General features: G+C 40.5%; 1 protein-coding gene across 1 annotated transcript in view; it reads right to left on the bottom strand.

Annotated features, from left to right (window-relative positions):
- The window catches only part of dntt (deoxynucleotidyltransferase, terminal), a 105,084-nt gene that overhangs the window by 65,962 nt on the left and 20,503 nt on the right, over positions 1-18,619 (bottom strand). Inside the window, exons 4-7 of the mRNA XM_085428828.1 lie at positions 7,933-8,103; positions 3,447-3,518; positions 3,121-3,244; positions 427-559 (exon numbers count right to left, since the gene is read on the bottom strand). Of these exons, the coding sequence (XP_085284954.1) occupies positions 427-559; positions 3,121-3,244; positions 3,447-3,518; positions 7,933-8,103 (500 nt within the window). The remainder of the gene's footprint in view (positions 1-426; positions 560-3,120; positions 3,245-3,446; positions 3,519-7,932; positions 8,104-18,619) is intronic.

Here is an 18,619-nt window from a genome sequence, read left to right as displayed (position 1 = left end):
TTTAGCATCTTAATGTAAATGCAAAACGTTAGTAACCCGTGCTATCTGGCGTTCTGTTTTACTGTCAAGAACAAAGGCGTGAGATGGGGAATATTCTGCGGTGGTAAATATCAAATTAATCCGTTTTGTCTAAGAACTCTCGAAAACTGCAAGATGCAATTAGACACCAGCGGCTCTGACGCTTCTACCCAGACACTCACTCTGTGACTTCTATGCTCTGATATCAGATAATAATAATAATAACAGTAATAAGATCCACCTGGGAATCAAGCAGACCTCTTGAGGCTTTGCTAATGTCTTTGCTTTCCCTGTGTATAATATGAACAGAACAATAATGGGGGATGGGGAGGGGCGAGGAAAGACTGAAGGTGCCGTTGTGTTTCATCTTCAAATATCAACACTGAAAGGAGGAGACAAGTCTTGTACCTGCGAAAGCCACCTGTCAGTGTGAGTATGGCGTCCGGTGTGATCGCACGGACAGCTTCGTCAATAATGTTTCCCAGGGCTTGGGCCTCTGCTTTACTGACAGCCCTGGAGATGTCTCCATAATGCAGAAAACCTGCAAGGAAAAAGACCACGTGGTTATTAGTCTGGAAGCCAGCCATCAATCATAGCCATTTGCTCCGGGGAACTGGAGAGTCAGAGTGAATTAAAGGTAAGGTAAAAATGGGATGTGTTCTCCTGGCTGATAGAAGACGGCCGCCGGTGTTCGACCGCTGCAGACACAAAACGACTGCAGCGAGCGCAGAAACGGTGCAAAAATTATAATTCGTGGATCAATCGGTATCTCATTGATTTGTATGTTCCTCTGTCTTTGTGCTACACGAAAAGCATTAATTATCCATTTCTTTTTTTGTCCCCCACCGAAGAATGGAGCTTCCCCCAACAATTAATTAGAAAACCTTTAATGATATTTCTGCTTCTAATGAAGTAAATTAAATGGGGTTATTCGTGTTTCTGCTCTTTTTCAAGACTCGTCGAGCACGACGGAGGGTTCAGGGTTCAGACAAATTTTCCACGTCAAAAACTCACACGGTATTTCTCCGCACGGAGTCGACACCGCAGTGTTCCAAGTGATCGATTACGACCAGTTTGATGAAGGTGTCTGTCAGCGCAATACATTATGGGACGGAGTTTGAAAGTGAATGGAAACCTGCGAGCGATGCAGTACAGTGTTTTGAATTACCATCCAGCTACACTCCAAGCAGCAGAAGAAGCAGAGAAATGATGCAGACGAATGAAAAGCTGAATATCAGTATTTTGTTTTTCATATGTGAGAGCACTGTGGGGTATATGTCACTGTCGAAAGCTGATGCTATCTGCATGTCTGGCTGCTTCTGTCTTGGTATATTTCTTCATATTTCTCACTCACGTATTCCTTTCACATTTGATCACATCTGTTTCTTTTATATTTTTTAGAGAGGCACTCCAAACACCTTTAATTCTGTCTGTTTATGGTTTCTTAAGCATGAAGCCTAAGCAAACTTTTTCCTTTAGCACCACAAACAGGTTCACATTTGTGGGTTTCATCTCTGTGGATTGTTATATTTGTTGCGGGCCCTCGATTTTCATCAGGTCATCATTTTAAACTTTACGCCGAGCACTTCGGTTTATGACCGCGGAAATTAATGACGTTCTCATCAGCCTCGGCCGACCTCAGCTCCCACTTGTGAGTGAAGCATCCATCAAATCTGCGTTTCGTAGTCAGAAACTCCTCCGACAAAAATAAACAATGAATTTGAGATTAATGACAACGGCTCACGGAAAATTTGCACGGAGGCTCCGAGTTCATGTCACGGCATGTCGTAGAAGCACACGAGAACAGAGCGCTCCACCTGAACTGAAAAACATCTAAGGCCACACAAACCTGCGCTCTGTATGTTAATTAGCAAATGCTAGCTTTCTAACACAAAGATGGAGATTCACAAGATATTTAATTACCAGGGGACCTCGTGTGATCGCTAATACCAGAAGCATCTAATAATTTGCTCATTTCACAGCTCTTACTAGTACTAGAGGTCAAATAAGTGTATGTTATCTCCTTCATGGAAAACCTGGATGCTTTATCTGTTTTTTTCATCATAAATGAGAGGCCTCATCGTGTGAAGAGCACGGCAAATCCTCACAACAACACACATCTGTGCGCCGTAAAAAAACGTTGTTGTAAATTGCAAAGTGAGCAGCAGGATGGAGCGGTGTCTCCGAGCTGCGTGCTTGCTGATTTTTAAGTGGCATAAAAGAGTTGTTCATCTCAATAATGTGTGACATGCTCTCGGTTGTAATTTCACTCAAAAGCCAAACGAGCCAAACCAGTGGACAGAATAAATATTGAGGGGAGGTGGGGGTATATGCTAAAATTTATGCTGTCGTATACCACAAATACCGGCCTGGCGACAGTTGCTGGAGGTGAAGTTAAACTGTTTAGAACACATCATCTGCGCTTTATGAAAACCAAGACAAGACGAAGCGTCAATCCATGAAGTATTTCACAGGAGAAGTAAAGAATCTGAGCTGCTGTTGGAGCTACGAACAAAAGCAGGGCGTCCTCGCATTCAGAATCATCCTCTGTGCATAAATGCATGAAATATCTCACCTTCAGAAAAAGCATCTTTGTAGAATGGCTCAAAAACAACTAATAACTACCACAAATGAAAAATAAATTTTCAGCTTTTGGCCAGTTTGCTTTTCTTTTAGCCTCACAGAGCCACTCTTGTGGCCGTGGGCTGTAAATTGTTGAAAAAATCTTAGCACCAACTTAATTCGATGGCGCGACAGAGTGGTGAGACGTCTGCACCATGCCTCCCCTTCAGAGTCACTACTTATTGATTTAGGTTGTTTTTTTTTTTGTAAGAAAAACTCTCCTGTTGTGGTTTTTTTTACAGTAAACTCCCTGCTGATAATATCTCACTTTAGAGAAAACACATTACCGCTAGAGGCTCACATCCTTTGGGAGTAAACAAAAAAAAGGCACAAATAAAGTCCCAAACGACATGCAGCCCCACCCCCCGCAGGGATTTAACAATTAGGCCTTTGAGTCTCTCTTGGAAGCGAGCTCGACTTGAAATTTTTCCTCTATAATTTGTAAAGTGGCGGAGCGAGGATGGTGAGATGTTGATGTACCACTTTGTTGCATCCGGTTGAGATGAATGCCGGGCTCCGCCAGAACGTCGCTGAATGAGCGCAGCCCTCTGCGGTACCACTTCTCAGCTGTCTTAGGTCCAACCCCAAACACACTTGTGAACAGCTGGCAGGAAACGAGGTAAGTATGTAATCAAGGAGACATGCTCTGAAATGACAGGTTCTTCTGAGAAGAGGTAAGCATTCAAAGTTTCCAAGAGCTCCGAGTCCTTAAGAGGGAGCAACAGAGCGCATCATTTTCACAGCGAGTTAAAAGCTCCAGAATGGAGAAAGCGAGCCATCGACTGAGTTGTTATTCATCCACTGACCTTTAGTATTTGATACCTTTCATCCGAGAGTATTTTCTCGACTTCAAACGAGTGGCCGTGTTGAAGGATCTCCTGCAAAACACAAAGGCGGATGATATTATCATCAAGGAAAGCAATGTCTGTGTCAGCATCGGCGTGTTTTCCCCTGGGTTCCCCCCCAGCCGGCTATTAACAAATGGGCCCCAAATCGCTGCTTATTTGAGAAACCATCCACTTATATCAGGCGTCCTTATTTCCATTTCTTTTCCTTTCGACAAATAATGGCTTTGTTGTTGCGAAACCTGGGATTAATACCTGTTTTATGGCAATCATAAAAAACCCCAAGGTAATGTTTTCCCCCAGATTCTGTTGTTTGCTCCAAAACCGCTTTGTTCTGCATTTAATTGCCTGCGTCTCTCAGTGAGAGTGCCGCCAATTTTGCTGGTCACATTTTAACTGTCTTCATTATGCGAAGAATCAGGTAGCAGCTATCTGGTTAATATCGGCCAGGGGGAAATGAGCCTGCATGCTTTTGCTCTGGGATAAGTATCCGTGTGCATTTTGAGCTTGTGCATGAATGGATGACAGCCTGTATCGGTGAGCCAGTGAACCTAACATCCACACTGTGAGTACAATGCAGTTTGAAGCAGCCTTCACTGCTCAGTGATGCATCCACCCGTCCACCTCTGCTTTTCAAGCCCCCAGCTAAGGCCAACCTCAAAACGCACGGATAATGCTTCAACATACTCCCCGCTCCGGGAAAGACACACTTCTTTACATGCACGGCTCCTCTCCCTCTCTCACACAAACACACACACACACATACAGCAAACACATATACTGACTATTCATCCCCCAACTCTGCCTCAGTGCTCCCAGACTTTCATGTCAGTAGGTTTATATATTTTCCCCACTTTGGATGTTCAGTCAGCAGTGAGCAGTTCAGTCGCTGCTGACAGAGTGTCGCTCCGATGTTCACAGGCACATCAAGCATTTTGTTTTCACTCTGTTTGGTTTCACTTTGTTTTTTGTGTCATGTCATTTTTGGTGTTTTGAGCAGCAAACTGTTCAAAGAGACAACCCCAGCGAAAGGCGTGCGTCTGAATTGTGCAAGGAGAACAAGAAGGAGAGGTCACTTACAGGCAGTCTAATTTGGTCTCCCCGGGACATTTATGCTATTTTGTTTAATGAATCTGACTCGGCGCTGACAGCTTTGACAGATTCGGAAACGCGCTGTGAGTCGCGCAGCGTGTATGTTAGGTTTAACGTGTCAGAGAGAGCCGGGTTGCTGAGCTCACCTTGTTATCCTACAGGGACCTGGCGTTCTCTCAGAGCGAGCATCCGCACTTTCCCTGACAACCTGCCATGATTCCTGCCCTGAGCTCGAGTGTAGATGTGGAGATGTAGTGACCCAATAAGACTTTTTTTTTTGTCTCAGAGACAAAATATATTTGTCTGATACCCATCAACGTGTGCTGCATGTGTGCAGCAAAGTTTTTATTCATACATCTGTACGTCTTTCTTTCATATATTTCTTAGAGACTGAACTCAGCATTGAGAATCTCCTCCAGAAAGGCTTATGTGTGCAGATGGTTACTGATTCAGCTACATTCTTCTTGCTAGCACAGAGGGGAAAAAAAACTATTTCTAAGTAATGGAATGCGTCATATACAATAGAGCCAGCCTGTTTAAACTACTTCTGTCACATAAGATAAGATAAGATAAGATAAGATAGAACTTTATTAATCCCTCGGGTGGGTTCCTCTGGGAAATTCGATTTCCAAAAAAGCACAGCACCGACAGAAGTTACAGAGTTATACACACACACATATATATAAATACAGAGACAATATAAATAAAATATACGAAGGGGATAAATAGAATAAATAGGAATAAAAATAAAAATACAAGTGAATTGCACATTTCAAGTATTGAGTCTATTGCACCGTTGACTATTTACAAAAGTATTGCACAAAAGGTATTGCACAGTGAGGTGAAGAGGCACTACAGCTTAGTTGTTCCCCCCTCCTTTGTCCTCCTGTTTCCCCTCCCTCTCCCCTCCAGAGAGGAGTTAAACAGTCTGATGGCGTGTGGGACAAAGGAGTTTTTAAGTCTGTTAGTTCTTGTCTTTGGGAGAAGCAACCTGTCACTGAACAGACTCTTCTGGTTGTTAATGGCCGTGTGCATCAATGCCTCCTTATTTAAAGTGGGCCTATTATATTCATTTTTAACTCCATATTTTGCTCTTGAACTCCACCGCAGACGCTTTGCATGATTCACAGTCCTTATTAAACCTATGCTGTGCCTTGGTGCAGCCTCTCAACAGACATTTTAACTTCCTTTCATCAGCCTTTAAGTTAACTTTTTTCTGATTTCTGCCCCTCGCAAGCAAATGGTTCGGACAGACGGTGGGTCGGGATACTTTGCTCGTAAAGAATCCCCCACCAGATCATCTGATCTCACTACATACGTACAAAAAGGGAATAAAACCTTCTGAAATAATACACAGCGCTGTGCAAAAGTCTTGAGCCATCCCTCATTTCTTAATGTCCACAATAAGAAATGTGGACATTAAGAAAAAGAAAACTGAGGAGAATGGACAAGCAGAGGGTAAACGATAAGGTGTAGGTCTGACAAACAAACTACAGCAGATGAACAGAAAAGACCTGACACAGGACCTGTGAGATCCAACTGGCCCTTCAGCTGATCCAGCTACTGTTCACTGAAGCCTCACCAGAAATGGTGATCTTGAGGAAGGGAAACAGGCTGAAAAGGCTGAGGGATGTGACATCACACATGCAGTGGAATGGCAATTGTTGGCAACAGGTCTTATGGAGGAATTCAAATTAGATTTTCTTTGCATTTCAGACTGTAGGTTTGGAGATCACAGTTTTAAATAGCTCTATATAGCAATATTATCACTTTGACCTTCAATTCAATCTATTGACCTTGAAGGAGAGGTCAAGTCATAGTGATATTAAATCTTTTATATTTATATAGTACTTTCTACATGTTGACAATACACACCACACTGCAAGAATCATAGTTATAAGGCTTTTTGTCCATTTCAAACCACTAAACCATTAAGTTGACTTTGAAGACCTTGGTGGGCATAGCCAGATTTAATAGATTGTAAACATGACACCACTACACACCACTACAACGTTTGACCTGAATTCATTCCAAACTTTTCAAGCTATCGTGTTTACAGACAGAATGACACGCACGTACACAACCAAAAATATAACCTCCTCGGCGGAGGTAATGAGGAGTGGCTTTTGCCAGGTTTTGTATTTGTCCATCTCTTGATGTGGTGTGTCTTTTTTTCTTAATGTGAATTTTAATCTAATGAAGCTGGAGAAGTTCATTCGTTGGAAACTATTTCCAGCAGCACATTAATAAAGATAGTGATTTATCGAACGGGTCCTCATCAATCGGCACTGAAATTACACCCCCTCCCCGTTATGTGCTGCATCTTACTTTATTTTATTTTGATTTATTTCAGAGCCTGGTGTTTACAGAGGTGACATTTGGTAAAACATTAATTTTACAGTAATGTAATGTCAAACCCCAAAACACGTCCATGTATTGAATTTATGGCAAACTACTCAACCTGGAAAGTTTGCAATTAGGGAAAAGAAATGCCGACGCTTTCGTCCTCATCATCAGTGAGCTGATGTCGCTTCACATTCACAAGGACTTAGTGATCACGTGTGTTATACAGTTCAAAGGCTTAGAGCCTAACTACTGTCAATCCCCCACACACAGGTCCGTGGGGATATTGTCAATATGTAAACAGTCTATTGGCCACGCAGAGGGTTGGTCACGGTCTTGTTCACTGCAGTAAATTCTTGGGTTTTTTCTTGCCTTCCTTTGCAGAGGAGCAAAAAATACGAGTAGTAATAGTTGTGAAAACGTATCGTATTTGAAGTGAAATCATTTGAGGCCGTTGCCAACATGCGCTACTCAATTAGGTGTTTTAAACAAATGGCTTTATTGATCCCTTATTTGCTAGTGCAAAGGATCAATCAGTGTCAATATTTTACGCTGGTGTTAGTTAATTCTGTCACTTCATATCACATAAGCATAAATATTAATAATGGCCATTGGTTTCGAGTGCTTTAGCTCATAAATCACATGCTGCGTGTTTCGAATCATCGCCGACGTCTTCCAAGCGTGTTTCCAAAATACTAAACTGTATCTTCATGGCAGCAAATTATTTTAGATCATTGCACAACTGCATAAATAGGGTCCGGGAAGTTGCGTGAGTTATGGTTTGCACACCTAATCTGAAAGCTTTGATTTTGCGACGTTGCATTCAAAAGACGTGTTGTCAGAAAATCCAACCCAGACGATAAAATGAGGGGAACAGTTTCAGTTTTCAGGGCATTTGACATTTCATTATATTTCGTTTTTAAGTGACACATGACACCAGAACCAAAATACAGAGGGAAAATGCATTGGCTATTAACTGGACTGCTGTGGATTAAGTGAAACTGGGCCTTACCTCTATGACATACATAGAGTGTTCCCCCAGGCAGGGCAGGTCTTCTGTGACCCGTAAATTCTGCACCGTCCAGGGCAGACTCTTCAGCACAGATGCAGCCCTCCTGAAGGCCAAGCACGGACCCTCCATGTCATTGAATTCATGGCTCTCTGCCAGCACTTCAAATGCATCCTGCAGGTGAAGGAATAATTAAGAAAGCAGATCTTATGCACATCTAAAGGATGTAGATTAAAAAGCATAACAAGGCAAAATTGTTGCAAATAAAGGAAGAGAAAACTGGGAAGAAAAAGAGAAGCCAAGTAAAAATATGTCAGGTGTGCATTCACATGCGAGATGCATTGACCCGTAGAAGGAAACCAGACAAAGAGAGAGGTTTCCTCCCCCCCATCCTCTATCAGTACTGGCTGTCTCTGCTCCTGTCCCTGTCACCGTCCCTGTACAGTAGAAACCTGCTGCATGTTGTTTTTCTTCTAGATGACTGGACAGAGACATTAGAGGCTGGCAAACACCAGACAGGAGCCTGTTATTTTCCACTTGTTTACCACAGCCTCCCATGGGGCAAGCCACAGACTTTCTCTGTACAAAGGCAGGATTTTTGGACCCTGGATTGACAGAAAGGAAGGATCTACCACATTTACAGCTCTCTAATTTTGAAATCAGAATCTGCTTTAATCATTATTTCATCATTAAAAATCAAATTGATCAAGAGGCTATGAGTGTTTTTCATCCTGTTGTCTTTTTTTTTTTTTTACTCATGGGGATTGTTCGCAGACACAGGAAACAAGGCTGATGCAGGCACGTGCATAAATGATGGGTAAATATACTGTACATGTTCAAGTTTGCCATATCCATCAGACAAACTATTAACAGTTGTTTTAAAAAAAAATCTGGTAATTGTTTAAGGAACAACAGTACTCTAATGCCATAATTGGCCACTTTGTACGACAGAAACCGAGCACAGTTCAGTTTTGCACCCTTAATTATACAGAACCAAAACAACTCTGTTCCCAGCACTTTTCTGACATTTTATCAACAAGCTGTTTATTGTTTTTCCAGGAAAAATGCTCAAATTAACTGATAGAAAAAGTAATAAGTGCCCTATATGATTTCATAAAAGTAAAATACACTACCTGGTCACTTTATTAGGAAATCTTAATCATCTTGCTACAGTTACAGAGACGTTAATGAAACAATTACTGACGAGAGTGAAGGGGTAGCACTTTAAAATAATGCCACACACTATTAAGCATTAGTATGTGCTTAACTCATCATTTGTTTATCATTACTCATCCATAATAGTGCATTTATAGATACAGTTATTTTTATCCATCTGTTCCTATACATAGTTACACCATATACAGCTATCAGTGCTATTACATCACCGCTAGTAATAATCATAATCATAGTCATTATATCTGTATTTATAAACGGTGTGTCATTAACAAGGCTCACTTCTCTTTCCCATCACCCGCCAACCAGTGGCTGCAGATGTCTGACTCTTCGTGACTCTTGGTGCTGTTCGAGATCTCTTCCTGATAAAAGGGAGTTTTTCCTTTCTACTGTCATCAAGTGATCCTCATAGGGGATCGTTTGATTGTACAGCTTTCTTTAGTATTGTAGGGTCTTTACTTTGTCATTTAATGTACCTTGAGGGAAATGTTTTGAATTGGCACTACATAAAGAAAGAAAAAGTGAAATGAAACAGATCTTCCAAATACTGCTGTGCAACATATAATTTACTTAAAACTAATAGGGTGCCTCGTCTGACTTTAGCAATACTACTTAAGCTCATGCGTGTGCTTTAAGAATTTTTTTTTTGTGGCGTCTTAACTCAAAAAGCTTAGAACGTGGTTAATAAATGGCCACATGGTGGTACAGTCATTGCTAAATCCCAAATAGCCATTCATTATTATTATTAGTATTATTTATATTGGTTCAATCTCTCAGAAACTCTATAGTGGTTTTTAAAAAAAGGGGGAAAGAAAAGGTGGAAAAGGAAAAATACACTTGATCTACATCAGTCACACTCAAGATTTAAGCCTTTAATTAACATTAACAGAATGACGAGAGAGAGAAAAGAGCTCATGAAACAAGTGTCACACTTTCTAATATTGGAGTAAACTGGCACGCAGCAGTACATTTGGCACCATGTTCAGCTGGACCGCTTCACAGTTTGAAGTGATGGGCTACCGTTGCGGAACCAAGCGGAGGAAAACATGTCACCACAGGAAAGTTGGACCATCATCATTATTGCAGTCATTCATTAGCTAAAACAAGCAATGCTGTTGTGTCGGTTATGATAAAACATGTCAAAAGACTCAGAGATGCAGCAGGTTTGGTGCAGTGAGGAGTGAAAAGAGCAGCAGGTGGGACTGGACTCAAAATGCTGTGTGTGAATTACTCTTCTTTTAAATATGGATCTCTTTTTCTGAAAAAATAAGATAAGTTTATTGAAGCAACATGGCATTATTCTTTAAAGCACCGTGTGCTTTAAAGATGCTCAAAAAGGCATCATGTAACTTGTCTAGAATGACAAGGAAACATTATTTGATGCAATTATCACGATTAACTCATTTATAGAAGCAGAAGATACAAAATAGAAATGTGTTGCTGCATGGAAGTCCTCTGAGTATTCTTCCTGCCAAAACCCCAAAGCATGTGCTACTAAATCATATAAATGTGATAATTGCCTTGTTTAAAGAAAAATGTTTAGTTTTTCAGCTCATCCCTGTTCTGTCACTGTTTTACTGTGCATACCTCCAAAAACAATGCCTTGCTCACTAACTCAAGTGCTGTGTTTTGATATCAAGTCATTGTCTATCTATTGACAGTAATGCAAAACTGAGACAATGTGCAAATCTGCTACCTGTACAAAAAAAGCTTTTATTATATGTCACAGCATGCATTTCCAGCTGCATGTACAAAGGGCAAATCGAATGACTTGAATGAACTGATGCACACTGTGAGTGAAACTGGAGTGCTCAATTAAATTTGTCCATTTGAGTACTCTCTTCGCCACAGCAAGGGCCAGGTTTGCTTAAAAAGATCTGGTTACACGTGACTAAAGTGGCACATTTTTTGACAGACAGGGCCCTGTAGTTTTGAATTCATTTATCACCAAGTGACTTGCACATTTGTAAAGAGTCAAATGTGAGAAAGAAGTTCAATTCAGGATATCTTGGACCAATTACTCTATAAAGCGAGCAAGGTTGTTAGAAATTGCCATATTTAACTGCTAAAGAGCCATTCAGTCACCAACAAGTAATCTGACTCATTGCTACTAAATTCAGTATTACATTACAGTCACAATTATGTTATTACTTTAGTTACAAAATGTCTTCAGTTATCTGCATGAGAAAGTAGGAAGGTGGAAATCAAATTGTGTGTTTTGGTAAAAAAAAATAACGAATGGCTTGTAACAGTATAGTTGGGACAATATGTAATGTAGCATTTATAATTTGGCAAACTCTTGCAAAGCTGTTTTCTATGTAAAACAGGTTTCAAAAGAAGGATGCATGCAGACACCATGCCATTCACAGAGGAATATTTTATTCAGTACATTCACACGTGGAGTTTTTTTACTTTGTTTTTCATTCTAAGCACATTGGTTTTTTCTAATTTCTCACGCATCCATCTGATATGCATCTTAAAAAACACAAAAAAATATCTGTGTCTTTTGGAATCTTTCTTTTTACTGACCTGTGCACTATCAACAACACTTCTGAGTGCTGTGAAGAGGTGTGTAGTGTAATAAAAGGACCACAGATGCTTCTGTTTCCCTTTTTTTATGCACTACCATAAATTTATCCTTTCATATTACATTGTTCAATTCAGCATTAATAAGAAGCTCTTAACTGGGTTATTTTAGGTCAGTTTTTCATATTACACTAACTCTAATGTGTTGCGATACTGCCATTTATGTGGTGCATGAATCAATAATGTTTAAGAATAATAATAAAAGCCGATGCCGCTTTAATATCATATAGCCTATCCATCTTCCACCCACCACCCCCCCTCCAAGGACAGATATTGAAAAGTAAGGAATTTGAAATCCTAGACCTGAACTTTAATGCAGCTCAGTGTTATCAGAGCTCAGGGCAGACCTTCATTTCCTCTCCTCTAGTCAAGGCGCTATCTGAGGTCAATGCATCACCCGCAGTTCTGTGCAGACATGCAGCATCAGGTCAGTGAGCAGCAAGACTTTAGCCCAGCTCACCCAGGAGACGCAATGACCCGTTTACTGCAGCACATGGAAAAAGAATGACCCTTTACAGCACACAAACACACACGCACACGAAGCTAGGTTCTCCTCACAGCATGCGACAAATTGGAAAAGCAAGCTTGTTACTGGATAGGTGAAAGGGCACATTGGTATTGTGCAAGTGTTTAGTGAGAAGGATGTGTTACTAGCAGTTTAAGGAGATGTGTGTGGAACAGTGCTCTGAGGCTACCTGAATCTGACTTGACATAAAATCCACAGGGTAAACTTCAGATTATCCAAAGTGTAAACAAAAGTTAGAAAAGACTTCCTTCATTTCATCATCGAATGAAAAGCAGGGAGGATTCAAAGAAAGCTTTCAAACATCTCGAAGGAATTTTGCATCAAAAAGTGATCAATAATTGTTGGAAAAATGAACACGACTTAAATCAGAAAATATTTAGCAGCTAAAGAGCCAAATATTTCCAAATATTTAGTTGGTGGAGACCAAAACAGAGCTAAAAATAAAGAGGGTACTTTTCTGTATTTTTGCCTCTGTACACCACCACTTCAAACAATCAATATGTGACTGGAGTGTAGACTTACAGCTTTAACTCAAAGGTTTCCTTAGGTTCTCTTCTTATTTCTTGACAAATTCAGCTGATTTTTGAGCAAACTTTTGCGGGTGGAATGGTTGTATCGCACACGTTTTTATTGTCTTGAAATAACAAAAGTTGGGTCTACATGTTTGAATTTTTTGTTCACATGAAGTCAAAAGTACATTCAGGTTTAAATATACACGTACACTCATTTAAATCTTCTGACAAGCGGTGCTGAAGATTCCACAGTGTCTCATAATTTGACACAGCCAAGACCTATTAACTTCTGGTAAGTCACCATGATTGACTGCAAGTGGAAGATTCTCTTTGCTAGAATAAAAAGGATTTATTTAAAATAACTCCCTGGACCGACGTACACAAAGAGTAAGGTCAAGAAAAGTGATGATCTATAAAGGACAATTGTAGATTTATATAAGTAAGGAAGATCTTATGAAGCTATTTCTGAACAACTGCAGATACCAAAGTCATCAGTTCAAACATTTGTATATAAGTAAAAGTTATAAGTTGTTTAATTGTTTAACCACCTTTCCCAGGTCTGGAAGAAGATCCAAATTGTCACCCTCAGACGAGAGGAAATTGGGTAGAATGTTGAGGAACAGCCCAGGGACTACTAAGTCTCAAACCAGTCATGAACTGGAAACGGCTGAAATACCTCCATCCCTGTCCACAGCGAATTGAGCTTTAGCTCACCATAGACCAGTGGTTCCCAAACTTTTTTTACTAGGCCCCTTGTTAATGGCTACCAAAAGTATCTGATCGAGGTGCAACTCTCTAAGGGACATTTAACTAAATATTGGTGGAGATGTATGTATATATTTGAGCTTGAAAATGGTCCTCAGGGCCCTGAATCATTTACTTCTTTTTCTCTAATTGCACTAAATGACTTAACCACAGTAATAGGCAAGATGAAACCCTCATCATGCTCATTAGAGAAATTACCTCCCTTCGGGACTTTCAATAGCATTGGTCCATTGTTGCTGTCTATTATTAACAGTTCCCTGAAGCAAGGCTGTGTTTCCTTCAATATTAAACATGCTGAGGTAAATCCTTTACTAAAGAAATGTAATCTTGATCCCTGCGCTATTGGTAATTTTCACCATATTTTGTAATTTCCATTTGTCTGCAAATTATTGTAAAAATTGTAGAAAGTCAATTCAGAGCCTTATTATACAGATTGGAGATTTTGTATCCATTTTGTCTGGTTTTCAAAAGCAGTACTTCATTGAGACTATTCTTTTGAAGGTCTATAACATTCATCATATATCATTCGACTTGACCTCAGCACAGTCTTTGATACTGTTGACCATATGATTTTACTAAACAGGGTTATGGTTGGCTGGTATGTGACTTTCCATTAGACTGTTTTCCTTCATGTGTATCTGATAGGACTTTCTCTTTTAGGATAAACAAGTTCTTCTCTGACTTTGCCTCCATAATATGTGGAGTTCCACAAGGTTCAGTCCTGGGACCTTTATTATTTTCTTTCTACATTTTTCATTTGGCATTATTCAGTGTTTTTCTTACATTTCTATGCCAATGACATTCACTTGTATATGTCTTTAAGCTTCAGGTTTTCTACCTGAGTCCACTGTTTACCCGAATTAGGAACTGGCTCCCTGTCTTAAACACCAACAAAACTGAGACAATGATCCTGAATTTTTATCCTAAAATCAGTCAGGATCTTGCTTCTTTTTCATGCAACTGCTATGTCCAGCATTTGAGATATTAGCATAATATTTGGCGTTGATTCACATGTAAAATCTACTTCTCCTTTTCCTTCATGCAAGGAACTCAAGAAAGTTATTTGTGCATCTGTGTTATCGTGTTTATATTACTGTAGTGTTCAGTTAAACAATCTCTTTTAGCCCTTTTTCATTAGTACCTAGTTTCCATTAGATCTGCTCGAAGAATCTCGATGGGGCTTGACTCGTTTTCCATTACACTTAATGTGCGAGGGGTTGTTATAGCAATGCAGCTGAATGTCTTTGTTTTTCTATGTGACATGAACACCACAACATAGGAGGACATCATGGCGATGGTATACCTGCTGCTTGGTGTATGGCTTGTTGTCAGACTCGGGGATCACGGTGTTGTTTTTGTGCAGCCATTTCTCTTGTTTCCACATTTCAAAAATGTTGCTTTGATTTTTGTAAAGGAGATACTCTAGTGTAGCCACTGACTTGCCAATTGGTGTTATGCAGTCTGCTGACATCACATTTTCGGTTCATCTTGGAACTCTTGCCGAGTAGGTACTAAAAAAGTACCTGGTACCAGGTACTGCCACCTAATGGAAAATCCTGACAACTGTGTCGAGCCACACAGAGTTGACCTGAGCAGGTACTAGTGGAAAAGGGCCATTTGATATCTTCAAGTGATACAAAATGCAGTGGCTCTACTTGTACTTGCAAAGACTTTTACACAGAACAAGTCTTTAATCAATGTTCCAAGATACTGGAACGTTCTCTCACTACAGCTGCGTTTAGCTGACTGTGTGAAATCTTAAATATCAGTTTAAAACTTTGGTGTTTAGCCATTTTTTTAGTGTAAGTTTTTTTATTTTTTTATGTCTGTCATTCCATGTCTTAACTTTATTTTGCATTGCTATTAAAGTACTTCATTTTTCTAATTTCTTTTATTCTCTTTTGTTGTATACCACTTGCAACAACGTGTCTATGAAAAGTGCTTTAATAATAAACTTTATGTACTCACTGTATGTACAGTAAGTAGATTATGTACAATTATTTGATCTCCTGCTGAATTTGCAAATTTGCAAACAAATAAACATGTCTCTAACTTTTATGGTAGTTTAATTTTAATGGAACGAGACCGCATAAAACAAATAAAAGAATTAAAGATGTATGCTTAGTAATTATTCCACCCTTGAAAAGGATTAGTTCAAAAAATTTAAAAAAAAACATTCATGCCCATGATAAAGTTTTGACCACAACTGCATAAAAATGGCTCTAATTTCTAGTCATTATATATACAATCATCTCACCTGTGGAAAACTAGAACTTTAAAGTGTCATATACAGAAACACACATAAACATGCACGGAGCCTTGGCACCAGTCTGTCAACTGTCATGTTGTCAAAGCAGCTGTGTGGAATCAGCACTGCAGGCTTAAAAATCCACCCTACAATTGCGTTCATCTAATTAATGAGGAGTTAAGTCTGATAGGGAGACTTGGTGTGCAGGGACGTTGATATAGCACGCCGATTTACCCCCCATCACCGACTATCATGAACATGCCTGCAAACCATGTTCGCACAGCAGCCCGCCTCACCGCATGCTCAAAAAGAAACCATGAAAGAAGGTCAGAGAACCCACTGAGAAGAGTTTTAACACGATTAGCATCTAAGAGATGGATTTTATCTGTCCCATATCTAATGAATGGGTAGCGGGCACATGCCTCCATCTTTTTTTTTTTTTCATGTAACATTAAGTTTCATGGTTCGAACAATGAATAAAAAAGAATTTACTTTTTATGCATGCTGTGAAAGAGATGTTTAAGGCATTTTGTAATATTTATTATCTTTAGTCTCTCTAAAACTCTAAAACCAAGCACAGACAGGGCCTCGCTGTTTGCTCCAGCTTTGATCCTCTCTGAGCCGTTTCTTTGTTTCCTCTGTAAGTTGTGAACTCCATCGGGTAAAGGATGTATTCAGTGTGATGCATTTAAGGTTCAGTGCTCCAATATCCCCTCCAACCATCTCCTCATCTGTGACATGTCAGTGTTATCAATGCACTTGAGGTCTTGTACTGCAAGAGAAAGAAGTCAAGATGTTTAGCTTCCCTGCCTCTCTTCCCCTGTGTTTGCTGGTATATATCTGCTTGAGGTTATACACCAGTCAACCAGAGCATTAAATGGCAACTGTACTCTTTAACAGCAGCAGCCAACTTCACCCCATACATCACAAAAATTGCCCGGGAACCAACTCCCAAAACACAAAAAAGAGCCCAAGGTGTTGATCCAGCTTCCAAAATTCCCTATATCTCGATCCAATTAGTATCCAAGCGATGCACAAAAGGGGCCGATAAGTGCACGCATGTGTGCTACCATCAGAAAAAAAATAACCGATGCTCACCCAAGACACAAGTGTTGATTTTTTTTAACACTCTGCATCAGACTTATAGTGAACATATGACAGCAGAAAAATGGAGGCTAAGCAGATAGAAAAAAGAGAGAGTGTAAACTTGACTTATGTGCGTAAGTAAGCTGTGAATTTCCCAGTCACAGCAAGACAGCGAGAGTGGGAGAAAGCACAGGAAGAATGGGTAGGTGGCTAGGGTGGTGTTATACATAAGAAAAGGGCATGTAGAAGTAATGTGGGAGTAAAAGAGTTTGAGGCAGAGATGGTGAGAGATAAGAAGGGAGCAGGGTTGAATAAATCAATAGTGCATGGCTGTGGAATGAAGGGCCGTTTGCTGCCAGCATGTGGTTGACACCTCACTGGGGTGCTGTTGCTGGGACGATGCTCATCCTCTCTTCATGACTCTGACACCACTCTGAACCACCACTTCCTCCTCCTTCACTAACACATACACTGCTCCTCCGGATACGCTCCTTCATCCCTGCTTCCTGAGATCACTGCAGGTTTTCCCACACTTCCTTTGTTTGTCTAACGGATTACCCTATATAGAGAGCTGTAAGAAGAAACTGCATCATTTAAAGCCCCTGGGTGTTGATTATTTGCTTCACCACATTGTATCTTTTCTAAATAAATTGGTTTTGTCCGATTAGAAAAAAAAAAAACAAAGCTTTTGTGTAATAGTGAAATATGACCAACTTTCCTCTGTTATTGTTTGGGTATTACTACAAAAAGTAAGGGTTTTTATTTCAAAAGGGGGATGTTAAGACAAATCCAGATGTTGTTCACCCACAGTGTGCCTCATCATGTGTTGCAGTAGTCAGAAGGGAAGTGAGCAATAGTTTTAAAGTTTAGTAAAAAAATTAATCCCACCCTCTCACAGAAACTGGGATTTAAATGAAATGATGGCTTCCTATCCATTTTTTCACATTATATTTAGTGGTAATGCAACACTCCACAATTCCTGAATAGAATGAACTAATGGGATACTTCCATATTTGGTTCCACCCAAAAATTTCCAAAGAACAACAACAAGATATCAGCCAGTCATGTTACCTGTTGCTCTAATATATCTTCACAGAAGTCATGCCTTCTAAAAATGTTCAACAATTCAGGCATCTTATTAATGTATCCATCCATTTGCTTCCGCTTATCCTTTTCAGGGCTGCAGGGGGCACTCGAGCCTATGCCAGCTGTCATAGGGCGAGAGGCGGGGTACACCCTGGACAGATCGCCAGTCTGTTGCAGGGCTAACACACAAAGACAGACAGCCATTCACACTCACATTCACTCCTATGGGCAATTTGGATTGATCAATTAACCTATCCCCACTAATTGCATGTCTTTGGACTGTGGGAGGAAGCCGGAGTACCTGGGGAGAACCCACGCAAAAGACGCAAACTCCACACAGAAAGACCCCAGCCTGAATTGAACTCAGGACCTTCTTGTGGTGTAACGACAGTGCTAACCACCATGCCGCCGTGCTGCCCTACATGGTGGGGAGCATCACATGTCTGTGTGTTGAAGTATCCTTGGAAAAGATAGTGAACCTTGTAGTGGAAAATCCTTTGAGTGCTCAGTAGACAAGTGGGGTGACCGTGGCTCAGGGGGTTGGGAAGCGTATCTGTAACCGGAAGGTCGCCGGTTCGATCCCCGGGCTCTCTGTCCTGGTCGTTGTGTCCTTGGGCAAGACACTTTACCCTACCGCCTACTGGTGTTGGCCGGAGGGGCCGATGGCGCGATATGGCAGCCTCGCCTCTGCCCAAGGGCAGCTGTGGC

This window comes from Rhamphochromis longiceps, linkage group LG13 (assembly GCF_057381845.1).
Source record: "Rhamphochromis longiceps isolate RC_006_pf linkage group LG13, R_longiceps_female_GT1.1, whole genome shotgun sequence".
Taxonomy (NCBI): domain Eukaryota; kingdom Metazoa; phylum Chordata; class Actinopteri; order Cichliformes; family Cichlidae; genus Rhamphochromis; species Rhamphochromis longiceps.
The sequence above is the reverse complement of the archived record's forward strand: the minus strand, read 5'-3'. Positions and strand labels throughout refer to the sequence as shown.